The sequence below is a fragment of the Candoia aspera genome, chromosome 3 (assembly GCF_035149785.1).
Source record: "Candoia aspera isolate rCanAsp1 chromosome 3, rCanAsp1.hap2, whole genome shotgun sequence".
Classification (NCBI taxonomy): domain Eukaryota; kingdom Metazoa; phylum Chordata; class Lepidosauria; order Squamata; family Boidae; genus Candoia; species Candoia aspera.
In genome coordinates, this window is record NC_086155.1 from 33,035,196 (window position 1) to 33,053,634 (window position 18,439).

At 35.9% G+C, this 18,439-nt stretch overlaps 1 protein-coding gene across 6 annotated transcripts in view; it reads right to left on the reverse strand.

The window, feature by feature from the left end:
* The window catches only part of PHF20 (PHD finger protein 20), a 42,703-nt gene that overhangs the window by 4,821 nt on the left and 19,443 nt on the right, over positions 1–18,439 (reverse strand). For 4 of the 6 annotated variants that reach the window (XM_063297270.1, XM_063297265.1, XM_063297266.1 and 1 more), the window contains 11 exons: positions 17,261–17,645; positions 16,392–16,499; positions 12,547–12,720; positions 10,616–10,783; positions 10,144–10,419; positions 9,553–9,651; positions 8,689–8,853; positions 5,713–5,888; positions 4,269–4,404; positions 2,595–2,790; positions 1,028–1,427 (listed from right to left, as the gene is read on the reverse strand). In XM_063297270.1, the coding sequence (XP_063153340.1) occupies positions 1,028–1,427; positions 2,595–2,790; positions 4,269–4,404; positions 5,713–5,888; positions 8,689–8,853; positions 9,553–9,651; positions 10,144–10,419; positions 10,616–10,783; positions 12,547–12,720; positions 16,392–16,499; positions 17,261–17,645 (2,283 nt within the window). The remainder of the gene's footprint in view (positions 1–1,027; positions 1,428–2,594; positions 2,791–4,268; positions 4,405–5,712; positions 5,889–8,688; positions 8,854–9,552; positions 9,652–10,143; positions 10,420–10,615; positions 10,784–12,546; positions 12,721–16,391; positions 16,500–17,260; positions 17,646–18,439) is intronic. The other 2 variants (XM_063297268.1, XM_063297269.1) reach the window with 2 other exon arrangements.

The window sequence follows — 18,439 nt, forward strand, 5'->3', positions numbered from 1 at the left end:
TTTTGTCCAAAATATGAAGTGATAGTGAATCCATGTGTGTGAAGTACAAATGAATAAAAATACCACTGATTCCCTCAGTCAGATAGAACATGTTTTCATAGTTACAGACCAGTTTTTGAATTAATTCTAAAATAATATATTTATACAATAATTTATATTTGTATAAAGTATTAACATATATTGAGACTGTTTCAATTAATAACTGGATTTTATATTTTAAAAAATGAGGGAATCAAGCATTGCTTATTTTTCCGATCCAACAACTCTTACAAGACACATTTTGATATAACCCGAAACTATCTCAGCACCTTTCTCATCAACCCACATGTTCTATTTTATAACCAAATGGTAACCCATTCGTTACCTTTCACTTGTTTTATTACACTTTTTCCTATTTTGTGACTCTAGAGTTCTCAATAAAATATTGCCTTATCTCAGATATAAAAAGTTTAACATTATAGTTAAGTTATAAATGTTATACATGTATACTTATTATACACATACAATCATATACGCAGTCCAGACACAAGCATCAAAGACATCCTAAGACACTCCGCAAGTAACTTGCAAAGAATAGCTAGTTACCAACTGTGTATTTTATTTTTTGTATTTGTGATTGGAATTATTTTTAATTTATTTTAAGATCATTTGCTGCCTAAGGTCACTTGTTGAGATGGGTGGCCATACAAATTGAATGAATGAACAAACAAACAAACATTACACATGTGTATTATACTGATTCTTTAGCTTCCCAAATAATGAATTTATGAACTTCCGTTCCTGTAAAACTGATGCAAGAGAATTTTACTTGCATCATTCTATTTGATTTGCTAGAGCTGACTAGCAATATATTTTTTATTTTCACTTCCATTACCTATCATCCATCCACCCATCCACCCACTCAATATTCCCTTGCTGCATGAAACCAACATACTCATCATCACAAACTAAAACTGAATTTTCACAGCATAGCGATTCCAACTCTCCATTTGCAGTGTTAAAAACTAGAAAGTCCAGCACAACATACCTTTGAGTAGTTATGTTTTGACTCATTTTCCAACTTGCATATTTCTCTATCCAGTTCCCATCCTAATCTCTCCACTACAGTATCATCTCCATTTTCTCTTATCCTATTAACACCATCATCTATGTCCGAATTTCTGGTTTCTACAACAAGTCTCTGTTCTATAGCAGGATAGTAAGCTCGAGGTTTTTGGTAACAGTGCTCACTAGTGATGTAAGATTCCTCTACAGAAGGAATGGTTGGAGGTTTCTCAACTGTTCCATTAAAAGTTCTATAACTTGTGGTCTCCTCTTTGCAACTGTTTTCTTCAATGTGAATGAGTCTAGTGGTATGAGATTTTTCTTCTATTTTGAGATGCTTCCAAGGCTGACACCAAAGTTTCAAATCAGGATGTTCCTTGCTTCTGTTGAAGAGATAAATAAATGGAAATTACACTGAAAACTTTTATTAGAGTTTAGTTTATAGCTTTTATTCTCTAAACTAGTTTTATCTGAAATACCTGGAAAGTAGCCAACAGGAACCTTCTATTATGTTTTCCAAGTCAGATTTCAGAGAAGTCTGGATAGTGTTAGTGCTTACTATGTGCATATTTGAAATGATATCTTACTATTTATCAGCACCATTAAGTTAAATAGAATAAGTAAAACAAGTAAAAACATCACTTGACATAAATGAACCTATCTGAATTTAATGTTAACTCTTAGAAACATTTAGGTATAGGAATAACACTTCTAAATGTTATTACTATTAGTTCTTCAGCGACTCAGCTGATATGTTCATTAAAAGGAGATCCCTAAAAATCATACAGTAAGTATTTAGAACGCTGTAAAATGGAAGACAAGTCTTCATGATGGCTTCAAAGACCATGTCGTGTACAAGTTCAAGCAGGGGTTCCAATTATTTCCAAACTATGTGCCATGTAACACTCCTCAAAGGCTCCTATAAATGGTAGTTATGCACCCACAAAGGAAGCTGTTCCATGAATTTCTGAGAGACAGTCACTGCTTTAAGCATGCATCCATGGAACACATTAACACCCCTTCAATGATTGGTGACTCCTACAGTTATTTCACATAAATATAGCATGCAGAAATGTCACAGATTAAGTTTTATTTGGCAGTGGTGGGGGGGGGGCAGGCAGGGGGAAGTAGACATATTAAAGTGCAGGTAACCTCACTAGCTTTCTATTTCTTATCACTGTTACCTGTTATCTTACAAAAGCAAAACAGTAACCATCCTAAAGTATGGTTAATCATAACTGTAATTATGATTCCACCTATGGCTTGGAGGTAGCTTGTTCCAGCTAAATGTAGTTAAGAGTTTGAGTACAGATGGTACACTATTCTACTGATATGCTAATGTAAACAAAAGGCTTCCAAAGTCAAGCTGCACCATAAGAAGGGAAGTGTAGTAAAAAAATGGGTTAGTATTATCTTGAACCAGCCTGTTAAACATACTACTAGTGTATCTGAATAACAGGATATATGATAGCTTTATGAAATTCAATTGTATTTAATTCTTCAAAAGGTATCACTATAATTTAAGTAAATGCATTCAAAATGTAGCTTACTGCAAAATGCTCATCTTCAACTGAAGTCCATGTAGCACTTCTATTACTTTTTGCACATCGCCAAGAAGCTGGTGTGTAGCTACTATTTTCTTAGCATTCTGATGGGAATAGTTTTCTCCTAGAAATGCTAAACCATGCATGTGACCGTTGCATAACCATTCCTTCTCATACCAGTACTTCAAACTGGATCGCTTACCTAAAGCAACAACAGGGAAATAAATTAAAAATAAAATTTTTGAGAGACAGTCACTGTCTGCCACTATTTTCACTTTTAAAATAAACAGCAAAAATGTGGTATATTGATTTGGGAAAGAAATTTAATCTCCAAATCTGAAAAACCTTCAATAATAATAATAATAATAATAATAAATACCGCACAATACTGCATTTCAATAATAACCTCTCAAGGCTTAAAAATTAGTAAAATTGTGAGTTCAAAACTACTTTAATTAATTAAGCAGGGCTTCTCAACCAGAGTTCCATGGAACCCCAGGGTTTCACAAGAGGTCACTAGGGGTTCCCTGGGAGATTGCGATTTAATTAAAACATTATTTCAAATTTGGGCAACTTCAAGAGGTTGAGAAAGGCTGATATAGTGTGATATTATTTCATCCCCCACACCAAGAAACATGATTCCTAATTCTCTTCACCCCTAACTTAGAGAATTGAAGATGCTTTTAATCAAGTTTCAGGCACAAACAGGAAAGCATTAGGAATAATATACAAATCTTTAAAAATAGTTCCTTTCTATACCACTGTATAGTGGTGCTTAAATGTTTGTGAACCCTTCTGAATTTTCAATATTTCTGCCTAAATATGACCTAAAATGGGATCTGTTCTCCACACAAGTCTAAAAACTAGTTAAAGAGAACACAATTACACAAATGAGTAAAAAGCATTATACTTGTTTATTTATTTATTGAGGAAAATGTGTGGAGAACAGATCATGTTTTAAGTCACATTTATTCAGAAATATTGAAAATTCAAACAGGTTCACAAACTTTTAAGCACCACTGTATCTCTGAAAGGCTTGGAGCCTCATTTATACATTTACTTGTGAGAAAATGATACTGAAAATAAGAGAACTTCCTTCTGAACTAATACATACAAAAGTAAGTTCTTCATTTTTCAATCTGAAACTAAGCTCCTTCACTGGGCAGGATCCAGCATGCAAACAAGAACAGAGAGCCACTCCCACCAATGTGCACATAGCCTCCAAGCACTCCTAGCTCTTTCCTTCTTGCCACAACCAAAGCAGCAAAGGCCAGGTGCTACCAAAGGATGAGACTATGCTGGTAGCAGCAGCTTCCTCCTCGCCAGGACTATAGTGGGAGACCTAGACACTCCAGCTGCCTACATTCAATTTTTACAAAGGAAACAAGACATATTCATCCTTTCAAATTAGGGAGAAGAAAAAATTTAATGCTATGTAGATTCAAAATCAGTAAATTTCACAATTCATTAAATATATTATCAATATAGCATATAAACTATACTGGCTGTTACAGTAAGTTAAATAATTTGCTATCAAATACTTGAAAAATATGAATTCAGTGAATATGAATTCAAGTAATCACTAAGTTGTAAATTAAGGTACGCTGACAAATTAGCAAAAAGCAGAATAATAACAAAACAGTACTTCAAAATGCATAAAATAATATAATTATTACATACTATTAGAAGACTCTGCAACCTTAGAAATCTTTGTACCTGGAGGATCTTGACAAATATAACATGTGTATTTCTCAGGTACATTTTCTTCTAATAAACCCATACAAACTCCATGCTGCCAACAGAGACATTCTTCACACTGTTAAGTATTAGACAGAATTATGTAAATAGATAAGCACAACTTACACAAAACAATCTTTTAAATATGTTCAAGTCTTTAAAATTTACAAGTTGATTTATTGGTGCCTGTTTTCAAATGTAAACTGAATAAATGAAAATATCACAACTGTTAATAGAGTAAGTCTATTACGTTTTAAAAAATAAAAATATAAATTCATATTTAAATATTGTTAATCAGAAAAACGGGCACAAAAATCTTTGTTTTATCCTTGTAAAAATTGAAATCTGAAGTATAAATTTGTGTCATGTCAATGTGACTCAACACCTCTTTGAAGTAAAAAAAAAAAATACATAATTTCTGTACCAGATCATCTGATACAGCAAACTGCTCATTATTTCTGAACCTAGAAAATTTATTTCCTGTTTCATAAGCTATATTCTAAGACGATTTCTGACTCTGTTGTACTCTCCATAATATAGGTCAAGGTATGGTCGTTTCCTCTATAATCCTACAAATTCCTAGCCTTCACTTATCTGTGTCCCTTCCACCCAGACTTCTGCTCTGGGTGCATCTAGACCACGCTCCATCCTATTGTTACCACCTCTGAAGTAACAACAAACAGACTGTAGGCAGTGAAGGGCTTGACTGCTTCTCTGGCTCAGGGGAAAGTCTGAATTGGAAAACAAATCTCAGGTCTGTAAATGATTACTATTTTAAAATTGTGGTAACTGATTATTTCTTCAGCTTGCTGGGTGACAAGTTCCCTTCTTTTTGTACAAAAGTAGTACAATCACTGTTCATAAACAGAAATGTAAGAAGTGGAGGGGGAGGGAAATAATACAAATAAGTTGATCCGAACTTTTTAGCATTTGCCCACGAACTACTACAGTAACTATCCAGAACAAGTCAGAACAAAAAGAACAAAAAGTTGAGAAAAGAACTGTCAGCCCTTCATAGACCACACTAGGAATCCAAAAGTCATGCAGGCCAATACTTTTATTATAGGTTACTATAACAAAATCTTGCAAGTCTAAATGCACTTCCCCTTCCCTCCCTTTATCTTCCTGAGAACTAGGGAGAGCCTTGCCTGGGACATTTTCTCAGGTTACAGTTCCGACTCAGGTTTCTTTTATCCAACCATTGCCTTACCGTTGCTCTTCCTCTTGTCCCTCAAGGTCATTCCTTCTACCCATTACAGAACTCTACTCATCAATGTCTTCCCAATTAGTTATCCAGGACAGAGTTGTAATAACCTTATGATGATTCCCATTTGCATTACTTTGGGGACTGGCAAAATTTATTACACTCCGATCTTCCACAATGTACCTGAATCATAAAGTCATTTTCTTCCTCTACTTCACAAATGCAGCGAACGATTTCAAAGTCATTATCATCATCTTCAAGATCCTCATCAGGATTGGTTGTTACATCAATATCTCTACTGCAGTCATCATCACTCCAAAACAAACTTTCTGCAGATGATTCACTCAAGGTATCATCTTCTGTAAACATTTGAATTTGAATGAATCCGCAGATTGTGAATGGTTTATAAATTATTGCTTGCCACTCAATAGGTATTAGCAATATTTTTATGTATTTTGATTTGCATATATGTGCAATGCTGATGAATTGATAATTAACAACTGCAAGACACCGGGGTGCAACACAATCACATAAAGAACCATTCCATTTCAGCAAAGGAATCCAACATAAAAATGTATTTATTTATTTAGTGGATTGATATGGTCACCCATCTCACATACTTGACTCTGAATGGCTAACAGTATTAAAAATGATAAAAACATATACAAAAAGACGTCAAACCCACAGCACAGATACACTTGATCTTAGTCAAAAGGCCGAGAAAAGGGCTCTGGTCCACACCCAAGGCCCCAAGCTCGAGCACAGAACCATATCTTTGGGGCCCTATGGGAGGCCAACAGGGATACAGCCAATCTAATTGCAGGAGGGATGATATTCCAGAGGGCAGGTGCCATAACAGAAAAGGCTCTGGAGTCCTTGGTGCTCTCTGAGCCTTGCTGTTTTCTTGCAGACATTTCATTGCCAGACTAGGCAACATCCTCAGGCTCTCCTGGGCCTGCCGGCCGATACTCCTTAGCCAATGGACCTGGAGTGTACCCCTCATGCCGGACCAGATCTGACAGGTAAAAACAACTGGGGAGGGAAGTCCCTTAAGTAACCCAACCCCAAGCCATAAAGGGCTTTAAAGATGACTACCAGCACCCTGAATTGCACCCAGAAGCACACTGCCAGCCAGTGTAGCTTGCAGTGCATGGGTGTCACATGTCCCAAAAAATAGGCACTGCTAACTGCCCTCATTGCTGCATTCTGCACGAGATGCAGCTTCCAAATAATCTTCAAGGGCAGCCCCATGTACAGCACATTGCAGTAGTCCAATTTAGAGGTCACTAGGGCATACCCACATGCTTACTGTCCTGTCTGGAAGAGAGGAATAATAGTAATAGTACGAAGCAGGAGAAAGAGTCCTACTTTCTCCTGAGTAGTCTTGCACAAGAGTGTAAACTACTTCACAATGTCGTTTTTTACTTAGGTAATATCTGAACAGTTATCTGCTGACATTATCATGGCACATTTTAACTAGAATCCCATTAATCACCATGTACTGCAGTAGATTATATGCAGAGCCTAGCTCTTTTACTTCATGAACAGAAATGAGAATTCATAACTAGTCTGGAATACAAAGACAGCATGGGAAAGAATGATTTTCAACTTATTCCACAGTGCTTTTGGAGTATAACATGAGTTTGGCTAAAACAACAGTACCTGCCTTTTGGGGTATAATATCGGTTTGTTCTCAGTGCAATGATCTAGCTCTCAAGGAATATCAGTTCCTTTGAAAACAAGGTATCTCAGTCAAGATGCTTAAAACAACTGAAGTGTATAGGAGACAGCTTCCAGGATGTGACAGTTTCATCCCACTCCAATGATGATAGCAACCTTGCTCTCAGTGCAAATGATGAAGGTATTGTTGTAGGAGAACTCAATATTCAGATGATGAATTCCCATTCTCTTGTACTGATATCTCTCTTAGGGAAGGTGCAGGGCTTTTGATTGTGGGCTATTAAATCATTAGAATTATAAGATGTGAGTTTGTGACAGGTGTACAGATTTGTGATATGCCTGCCAAGTGTGAAGGCTGCAGATGCCATGGACCATCTAGTTAAATTGCTCAGGAAAAAGCAACAGTCATGATCCACATTGGCTCCAGTGATGTTGAGAAATATAGCTAGCTAGTCCTGGGAGCTAAATTTAAAGCTGCTAGGTAGCAAACTGAAGTCCAGGACTGTCAAGAAAATGTTCTTAAAATGTTCCCTGTGCAATAGATGAAATGGTGGTGGCGGGAGGAATTATTAGAATTGTTAGGCACCAGGGAACTTTTCTGGAATAAGCTAAAAAGGTAAAATGTGAAATTAATTAACAAAAGATGTGGTGATGGCCATTAACTTGGGTAGCTTTAAAAGGGGACTGGGTAAATTCATGGAGAACAAGTGCCCATGTCTATGTCATGAAAACCCACTGTTTATTTTGGGTTGAAGGTAGCATACCTTCGAACATGAACTGGGAAGAACATGTCTCCACTCTTTGGTGTTTGTGAACACCGAAAAGCACCAGTTAACCATTATGAGAAACAAATTGCTGGGCTAAAAAGGGCCTTGGCCAGAGGCAGTAGGGCTATCCTTATGTTCTTAAGTTCTGCAAGCAGTGCCTCTTGTTGAAAAGATAGGATCTATATTTTCAGTCTAGATTTGCAGAGGAGTTTTGTCAGAAAGATTTAAAATTCTTTCTGAAAATTCTTTCTGAAATTAAGTGATTTTTTTTCTTGTTTTGGTGGAGGGCCAAGAAATGTAAACTCTGTGAAGCTTAAGGACCAATACTGCACTACTCAAATTCACTTCCAAATCCTTAAAATACCAACCCCAAAATTTGGTCCTGGCAATGCCATGCCACTGGCCATACTTTTTAGATACTTTTTTCCTTAAGTTCAGCCTTCAAGCATAAGAAATTCGCATATCCCTGATGTAAATAATTCAAAATTATGCAAAAGAATAGAAATAACTACAAAAGTATATCTGTCTTAGATATCGGAGATGATATACTAATCTGCAATTTAAATGTCATGATTTATGATGGTAAGAGCTATCAACACTCAATCGTAAACAGCAAGCCTGTGAAAATAATTCATAATTATCCTTAATATTCACCATTATTTTTAATTTTTTTAGTTAAAACCATCCAATGAAAATCCAAAAACAATCTTACCAGTTATCTTTAATTTCTGTTTACGATGCCCAGAATCAGAGCTATGTACTTGAGTATTCAAATGCATACAAGATCGATTTGATGAATTGTATCTTGTTGTAATGGCAGACCTTGGAGGAGAAAGATCTTGGGAAAAGTCAACATTTTCTTCACTCCCTGAATGTTCTGGAAAGTTTAGTTAAGGGTTATTATCCAGAACTTAGTATTACAGAAAATGAATACACTCACTCACTCACTCTATCTAAATAAAACATAACCCACACGCTGTCAGAAACAATTCCGAAGTAGGCAGACTATCCTAATTGTTCATGTTTGTATTTCTAATGAGCAGTTGGTGACAATTACTGCAAATAACTGTGTTAAAAGCTTTATATCTGTCCACATTTTTGTACAACACTCAATATTATTATACCCATCTATAATAATAATCTCCTTCAGTTAGCATAGGCATGGACATGGATCATAACTATGCCTCCTGATTTCCCAGAGGCCTCCCACTCCAACGTGTCTGGGAGGCAGAGTGGGAATTATGTTTTCAAAATCTGGCCATTTTGTTTAACGAGCTGGAGCCAATACAGAGGCTGTGAATTGCCCACCCCAGAATTAAGACGCAAGCTCCTCTCGTAGAAAAAAAATTTGACCACCAGGTAAAACAGAAAACATCTTCAGATTCTTTTCTATAATTAATTGTCTCACACCTCTGAGTGTCACAGAAAGTTTTTTGATGGAAAGACAACTTCATGTACAGATGTCTATTTTACTGACTTCAACATATTTTAAGATTTATTCTCTCTCAAATTATACAAATTGCTTGAGAAAATTAAGAGAGCCCCCAAGCAGCAGTTTCCCACATTAAAATATTACCTGACTTTATTTTCTTTTTTTTCTTTTTCTTTTTCTTTGATTTTGATCTTCCAATGTCTCTGGGTTTCTTTTCTTTGTTCTTTTCTTTTTCTTTAGCAGCTTTAGAAAAAATAGATACATTATCATTTCTTATCAGTTACAGATTTGAAGCATTAAGTTTTTACTCAGGTGTGCTTTAGATATGACAGTGAACTCAGATCAGTAGGCTGTTCATATTTAATTTATTCACTATTCCAGCTCTATTTCCCATTTCTCTGTCTCTCCCTGTTTCTCCTAAACTGACCTCCTATATTCAGCTCTCTAAATTTATGTTCATTACATAATTTGCAACTGCATCTATATAAAACCAATAAACATCAAATAATTTCAAAAATAAAGAGTGATCTTCCTCATTTCATATATGAAGTGTTAGTATTTTGGCGTAACATAATAATATGTTAATCATTTGAAAATTACAGTTTTGTGTTGCTTAAGTACTGAATTGAAGAAAAGCAGGGAGAACTTTAAAAACACTGACCTTTCAAGTAACCCAAGTGATCTGATTCAAAGTAATTAAATGATTTTTTTTTAAGGAAAAAAAACCCCACTTACATAAGCAACCAGATGTGGTCCGCCTTCTGTTACAACCTTCCTGACTAGCCTTTTCAGAAGCCAAGGAACCTCTTGTTTGAATATTTCTCGTTGCAGGATTTTGTTGCAGTTCTGGTGATTTCTCAATCCCATGGAAATACTTCATATGATAATGCAGCAGTTTGGCTTTTCGAAAGGATTTGGAACAGTCTAAGAACTTGCATCTAAACTTAGGTTCATGTTCAATTGAAGCTTTTGAAGCAGTAATATCATCAATTCTCTTAGAAGCACTGCTTACTACAAAAACACAACATGTATTAATGATTTTAAAATCCTGCATTTAATTATAAGATGCAACAGACATTAAAAGCATGCAGGGTAAGAGAATGGCATTACACCACCTATCCCCATCAAAATTCAGGATGTGCTTCCTTCCTAACATCTGTCAAAGACATACATACATACATACATAAATAAATAAATAAGGAAGAACCTGTAACAGGTGTCTCTGAAATCTCATGCAAATTAGGTGAAGAGGAAGACACTACTATATTCTCTTCCTTTGGTCTGCTATCATTTATTGAAGCCTGAGATACTTCTGAAGATGGAGAAGACTCTTCAGTAATCTTTTGGTCAGATTTAGCACAAGTCTCTAACAGATCTAAAAGATAAAAACAGGAGAATAAGCTTAAACTACAGTGGATTCCACACTGTGTTATAGAAGGAATATCTGAGCAACTATAAAATAAATACCTTAATTGTATTTTTGCACTGAATGTGCAGACCTTTAAAATCAGAATTTCAGAATTAGAACTGTTTCAAACTAAGAAACAATAAAATCCAAGCAAGCATGAAGAGAATTTCTCTCCTCCAAGAACTCTAGTTTCAAAAAGTTTTCCTCAAAACCACAGCAGGGGAAAGTTAAATTCTCCCTCCCTGTTGCCCTAATTCTATCAGGTATCAACCCTTTTCAGTGCTACAATCTGCATTAAAAGAACTATTTTAAATGCAGATACATTTAAGATCACATGTATTTTGTCTCTGAGCTTCTGCTTACCTTGCACAGTACAATTTTGAGGTAGTCCAGTTTATTTCACTTGTAAAAGCTGTTAAAAACACTTTAAATTTTAAATGTTTAAACAGCTTTACAAATGAAATAAAATTAAGTAATTCTATCAGTAATATAAATTATTCTTACTAAACAATCATTTGCGAAATATAATAGAGTGAATAATAATCAAGGCAATGATCTGACAAGTGTGGCTTGACCCTATTACAAGAAACTAATTTGAGGAAACATCTCAGGCAGGCCCTTTCCAAGTTCACATGAAGACAAAGTGAGGGAGGGGGTAAGCACATTCTGACTTAAAAAGATTGTTACTAAAGCTGTTCCAATAAAAGTAGTTTTCAGACCTATATGGTATTGGTATCTTAGTTTGGTCTATCTCATTTGCCTGACATTTATATTACTCCAATGTGCCTTCCTTGAAAAATATCTGGAAACTGGAGTTGGTCCAGAATGTTACATTTCATTCCCAACAGGCTGCTAGATGCAATTCAAGGTGCTGATTGTCTCCTACAAAGCCCTTTATACATGGGGCAAGGGTATCTGAGGGACTGTCTCTCTCCAACTGTCCCTACCTGCCCCATTAGATCCAGCAGGAGAAGAAGCATGCTCCAGATCCCACCTATTAAACAATGTTATCTAGCAGGACCCAGGAAGGGTACCTTTTCTGTTACTGCTCCTCTCCTTTGGAATACCATCCCATGAAAGATTAGGCTGGCCATGATCCTGCTGTTCTTTCAGAAAGTCCTAAAGACCAGGCTGTTTCCAGGCATAGGGGTCAGGAGATGGAGCTTGCAAGGTATTATTAATTTATTATGGATGGGTTTTCCTTGACTGTGATTCTTTTTTGCCTTCATGTTTATGTTATGTTTATATTTTTTGTTATTGCACTGATGTTTTTAATTGTGTTTGCCACCCAGTCTCCTTGGTGAGATAAGTAAGTAAATTTAGAAAGCTACATGGTCAAGAGGTTATTTGAATCTGTGTCTCCCCACCCAGACCCAATACCTTAACCACTCTTCTACTTAGCAGCTGCAAGTGAAAAAGCTCCTTGGAAGACTGATGTTTCCTAAGCTTCATTTTTTAAAACTATTCTTCTTGACACTAAGTGCTTTTGGCAACCATTTTGGATCCTTTCCTCCCACTCCTGTTCCCTGAAAAATAATGTAGAATTAGTGTTATGTTACTGGACACAAATCCTAGCTGGGACCTATGAGAAGGGGCAAAACATCTCTTAAGATCTTTGCATTAAAAAGATAAAAGCTGGTTTTGGGCAAACTACCATGTGGTCCATCAACTCTAGAACTAGGCCTTGATCCCAAAACCTACTGACAACACATATAAAATGAGCTTTTTACCTTCACTAATTTCTTTTGGAGTAGAATCTGTTTCTTCAAAAGGCCCAATTTCACCCAGAAGTGGTGTGGTAACGCTGTTATCTAAAGGGTCATGGCTACTGCTGGTAGAATGCCTTGATTGTCTCTTTATGGAATCTTTTTCACTGTCTGGAGCACTTTTCAACTTCTCTTGTGCTAAAAATAGTTTTGTTAAACATTTAACAAGCAGGTTTAAATATATCACATTCTTATTCACATTTGATACACTGTGCTACCTAAATACTACTCTATTTAAGAAAAGGAAAACTGGCACACTAGTATCTTAATTATTACATATACCGGTATACATATATAAAATAAATAAAAATCAGTTAACTTTCCTGTGATTATCTGGCTAAAGTCCCAAACAATGTACAATCACCTAACATGGTTACAGTTTTTTTTTTACTGTACATTGCCTGTTTGAACTTTAATATAAAAAACCCCTTCTAATTTACCCTAAGTAATTTCTCAATCATAACTTTTTTAATAATAAAAAAGTACACTTGAGATGATATACAAAAATTCTTACATTAGAAAGTAGGACTTGCAAAATATATTTCTATACTCAAATTCATATGAATGTTACGGCAGAAGATTTCAAATTCATGCAGAAATGGTAAAAATAAATTTGTGCTTGAGAAAAATGCAAGTGTTAGTTAAAAAAAAGGGGGGTACATGGATCCTTTGAAATAATATTTCAAAGGATTACTGCTTATTGTTATGACCAATCTTTATACCTTTTATATATAATGCATTTGCTTTCTCTTATTCTGTTTGGCTTTTTTCTACAGTTCATTATAATAATCCTTGAATCCCAGGATAACGTAGTTTAATGAAGTTTGCAGAGCTTCCCTAATTGTCCCAAAAATTCTGTAGAGGGAGAGTAATTCCAAATTTGGTGGATATCTGCCAAAGTTGGGGTTAATCCCCCCTCAACAGACATTTGAGGTTTTTCTACTAAAAATATCTGAGTTTCCATGCAATACATATTAACATAAAGTACCTTATCTTTAAATGCAGCATCTGTGTGTGTGTGTGTGTACACACACTGTATATGGAAATATTTTTTGTTTTTCTTTGATTTAATACTAAATTCTAACAGCATCAGAAAACTTTTTTAAAAAAAGAAATCAGGATTCATTATTTAAAAAAGGCATTTTGAAGACTCTATTGATATCATGATCTTCCTTGGTTTAGCCACTATGTCTTTTATTTCATAATCTAATAGATTTTCCAATTTTAAATTTTATTAAATTATTTTAAGATATAATCAAGGAAAAAACAGAAAGCAGGAAAAGCAAAAAGTAAATATGGAGGAGATTTACAAGCATTATAAAATTGAATAAAAATTTTAAAATATTAGTTTGGCTCTACAAAGTTAATTGAATGTTAATTAAAAACTAGATCATTTTTAAAATCAAGATAATATGCAACAATTAATGACAATAAGCAGTACAGTATAAATTGTAAATCAAGATGATTATAAAAACTTCTTTCTAGTCTAAAAAAATCTACCCTTAGTTAACAAAGACTTAAATGTGACAACTTTATGATAGAAGCACAAATTATGGATGTGGTATAAACCCATATCTGCAATTATAATTGAAGAAGAAATTTCCATGCTTAATTGAATTCTGTATTAGATTTGTTTTTCAAAGACATTATTTTTGACATATTCCCATAATTTAATTTGCCATTCAATACATTTATCACACTTGTGCATGACCTCTGGAGGGAGTGGGATGGGTCTAGTATATCCATTCTTGCTCCTCTATCTTGGTGGCTTTTGATACCATTGATCATGGTGTCCTTCTGGATCAGCTCCAGAACTGGGTGGCACTGAATTGTGGCTGTTTTCTTCCTTTCTCCAGGGCTGGGTCCAGTCAGCGTTGATAGGGGAGGAGAGGTCTAGCCCATGACCCCTGCTGTGCAGGGTCCCACAGAGCTCAGCTCTCTCTTCTTTCCTGTTTAACATCTACATGAAGCTACTGGATGAGGTTACCTAACAGCATGGGGTGAGGTATCATCAGTATGCTGATGATACCCAGCTTTACATCTCTACCCCTGGTTGCCCAAGTGATGCCGTGGAGGTTCTGTCTTGGTGTCAAGGTGTGGGAGTTTGGATGGAGAACAAGACTGAGTGGCTTGGGTATTATGGCCCCTGGTTCTAGGGATTTTCCATCTTTAGTTTTGGAGGTCTTACTTTCCCAAATAGAACAGGTGCGCAATCTGGGAGTCCTCCTGGACTCATGACTCCTGTTTGAGGAACAGGTGGCAGTCATGGCCAGGAGGGCCTTCAAATAGCTTCATGCTGTGTGCCAGCTGCACCCTTTCCTGGACTGTGAGGCCCTGCTCACAGTCACTCACGTTCAAGTCACCACCCGAATGGACTACTGCAATGTGCTCTATATGGGGGTGCCCCTGAAGAGGATTTGGAAGCTTCAGCATTTATAGAATGAGGCGGCACAGGTAGCTATGTGTGCCCCCCGATCAGCGCACATCAGCCCCCCATGAGCTGCATTGGTTGCTAGTCTGCTTTTGGGTGCAATTCAAGGTACTGGTTGTAACCTATAAAGACCTTCATGGCATGGGGCTGGGTTACTTGAAGCATTAACTCTCCCCGATCAGGTCTACCTATCCCATTAGATGCGGCAGAAGAAGAGTGCTCTGGGTTTTGTCTATTAAGGAGTGCCATCTGGCGGGTCACAGGAGGAGAGCCTTTTCTGTTGTGGACCTACCCTTTAGAACATCATACCTTTGGAGATCAGATTGGCCCCAACCCTATCAGCCTTCCATAAGGCCTTAAAGAACTGGTTCTGTCACCTGGCCTGGAATTTAGGAGGTAGGGTTGAGGTTGTGCATTGGCTATGTTAATTATGGATGGATCTGTTTTTACCCCAGCTGCTGTTTTATGTATGTTGTTTTGGGGTTTTTTGTCTTTCTTTTTTTAATATTTTTTAACATTGTTAGAAGAGTCATTAACCTGAGGTGAACGACCATATAAATTGAATAAATAAATAAATAGTTTGATACAAAGTTATTTCCATGATATATTTTAACAGCATTTCCCCCTTTCTTTATTCTTACTAAGTATCTGCAGGTATTCACAATCAAGAAAAAAAGTAAAAGAATTATGAAGGAAATTATCTCCATATGAAAACTCTTGCCAGCTTATTATTGCAACCTTCAATTCACTTTTGGGGAGTGAGGCTGCTTGGAACCAATAACCAAGGCAAATTCAGTCTGTCTCCAAGAATCATGATCTACATTTCAATCTTCTTAACGAGTCAGTTTTAGGAGCAGTTTTAAAGCTGAAGACTGGTGTTCATCTAAAGCAGGAAACACAAGTCTGTGTTGTAAAGAAATCTCCAAGTATCATTTTACCTTTTGATCATAAAACCAGAAAAAAGAGATATTCTTCACCACATTTAAGTATATAATACCTATTTAGTTATAAAAAAGGTATGATCTCCCTTGAGTGAAGCTTGATGTCTGGTGTCTGCATAGACATCTCTCTACAAGTTTCTCATAACAACAAGGAAGTGATTTCCCACTGTTCTGCGGTAGGGTTTTTTGTGTGTATGTGATCGGCCAAACTAATCTTCAACCTTAGTATTTCATGGCAGTCTCCCATCTACCCTGTTTAGCTCTTTCAAGATCAGTCAAGGTCAGATAGTACTGACACCTACTGTGACATTTAGGTATACACACTTATTTAAAAATACTATCACTTTATATTCCTAAATTTGAAATCTAGTTATACTACACTTGTTTTTCCTCTAACTTATTTTCTATTCTAGTTAAATAAACAGAGCTTGACTCACACATATTCTTCTGGAGCCGGGGACGTTTTGAAGGCACCTCTCCTCCCTTAGGAATTTTTCGCCTTCTCAGTTCTAGAGTTATTGGCTGCAACGTTTGAGAACCTTGTTCTAAATATACAAATAGAGGAAAAATGTTTCAATACATATGAAAGAGTTCATTCTTGGAGGAGAAACCATAATTTTATATAAGGCTTTTACAGGAATTAGGATTTGAATCCTGTAGTTTTATCTTCTTTGTTTTGATTGAACTATCCATTATATTCTATAATTATAATAAGTCAAAAGAAAATCCCCATGTCATGACTGTCATTGGTTTCTTAAAAACTATGTAATAAACATGCACACTAGGCTTTGTAACACGGTTACTATTATGTTGCTGATTCCAGCAAACATGTCCTACACAAATACATTAAAATTGTTTGGTTTAAAACAAATGGCATAATCATAGATAGAACTCCATTCTGTTAACACCTTATAGATTTCTAACACAGAAAGACAGACAGTTTCTATAACAACTGTGTGCAAATCTGGAGCACTCAAGATTACTTTCAGGCTGACTGGTATACTATGAGCTGCATTCCCAGAAGTAGGTAGGTTCAAGGATAATAAAATTAGAAGCCCCAGAACCAAAACTGAATGTTACTTCATTGCAATAAAAGCTAATTCATGTATGTTATTTTACAGGGAATATGATTATTTCCAATATATTTAACAATTTTCTCTTTCTACCACATTAAAAAATATAGTTCCTTGACAGTTTTTGAAAGGGCACTGGAGCCAAACCTAACAATTTGGAGAGGCTGCATATGGTCCTGGGACCTTACATTGTGTATCTTTGTCCCCACACCTAGTCTTGACCAATAACTGACCTGCTGGAGGCACCACAGGTGGTCTACCACGTCGTCGTTTAGTTTCTTTGTTGTTTTCTGATGGGGCCTTCACATTATCATTTTCAGGTTTCTTTTCAATCTGGGTATCTATTGAGAATTCTCTATCATTCTCAGATATATTCTCCTTGTCTTCTTTCCCATCCTTAGATAGAGCTTTTTCAGAAACTTTATTTTTCTCTGAGGGACCAATTAGTTTTCCTTCTTTATCAGATTTAGTTCTTCGTTCAATCTTTAATGGCTTTTCATCCTTGTCTTTTTTATTATTTTCAGCTGTTTTCCTTTGCTCTTTAAATTTTTCCCATCTTTCAGGAGATGAAGGAATTTCATTACATCTCTCCTTAGGCCTTGAATTATTCACAACAGACTAAAAACAAGGTAGGAGTTGGTGGTTTATTTTTATTACAAATTGATTTGTTAATTTATTTACAGGATGGGAGGGGGAGATCAGAATAGAATTAAACCAAGCTACATGTTAGAAAAACAAAATCATTTAATGGTAGAGCATCAATGATCAATACTGAAAATTGATAAACTAAATAATACAAAATAAGTATACCTGACAGAAGAAACAAGATAATCAAGGTTTAAAAAAAAAAAAAAAAAAGCAAATCCCTTTTAAAAAAAAGTTACAAATCTTATAGTTTTGGAAGCTTTTGTTTCCCTTTATCAATGGTTTACCATGTCGACAAGAGCAAAAAAATATATTAACCAAACTGGGTGGATTTAGACATGGTCCTCAACCATATGGTTTTATTTGTTCTAACTTTGTTGTTTATTCATTTAGTCGCTTCCGACTCTTTGTGACTTCATGGACCAGCCCATGCCAGAGCTTCCTGTCTGTCGTCAACACCCCCAGCTCCCTCAGGGACGATTCCGTCACCTCTAGAATATCATCCATCCACCTTGCTCTTGGTCAGCCCCTCTTCCTTTTGCCCTCCACTCTCCCTAGCATCAGTATCTTCTCCAGGGTGTCCTGTCTTCTCATTATGTGGCCAAAGTATTTCAGTTTTGCCTTTATTGTTCTAACTTAGCACAGTAATAAATGTAATCACTGCAGCTTATAAACAATAGTTTATAGTTAGTGATGTATGATTAGTACAGTGTAACAAACTATGATTCAAACAACCACAGCTTCATACCTTATTGAAGACAGATTTA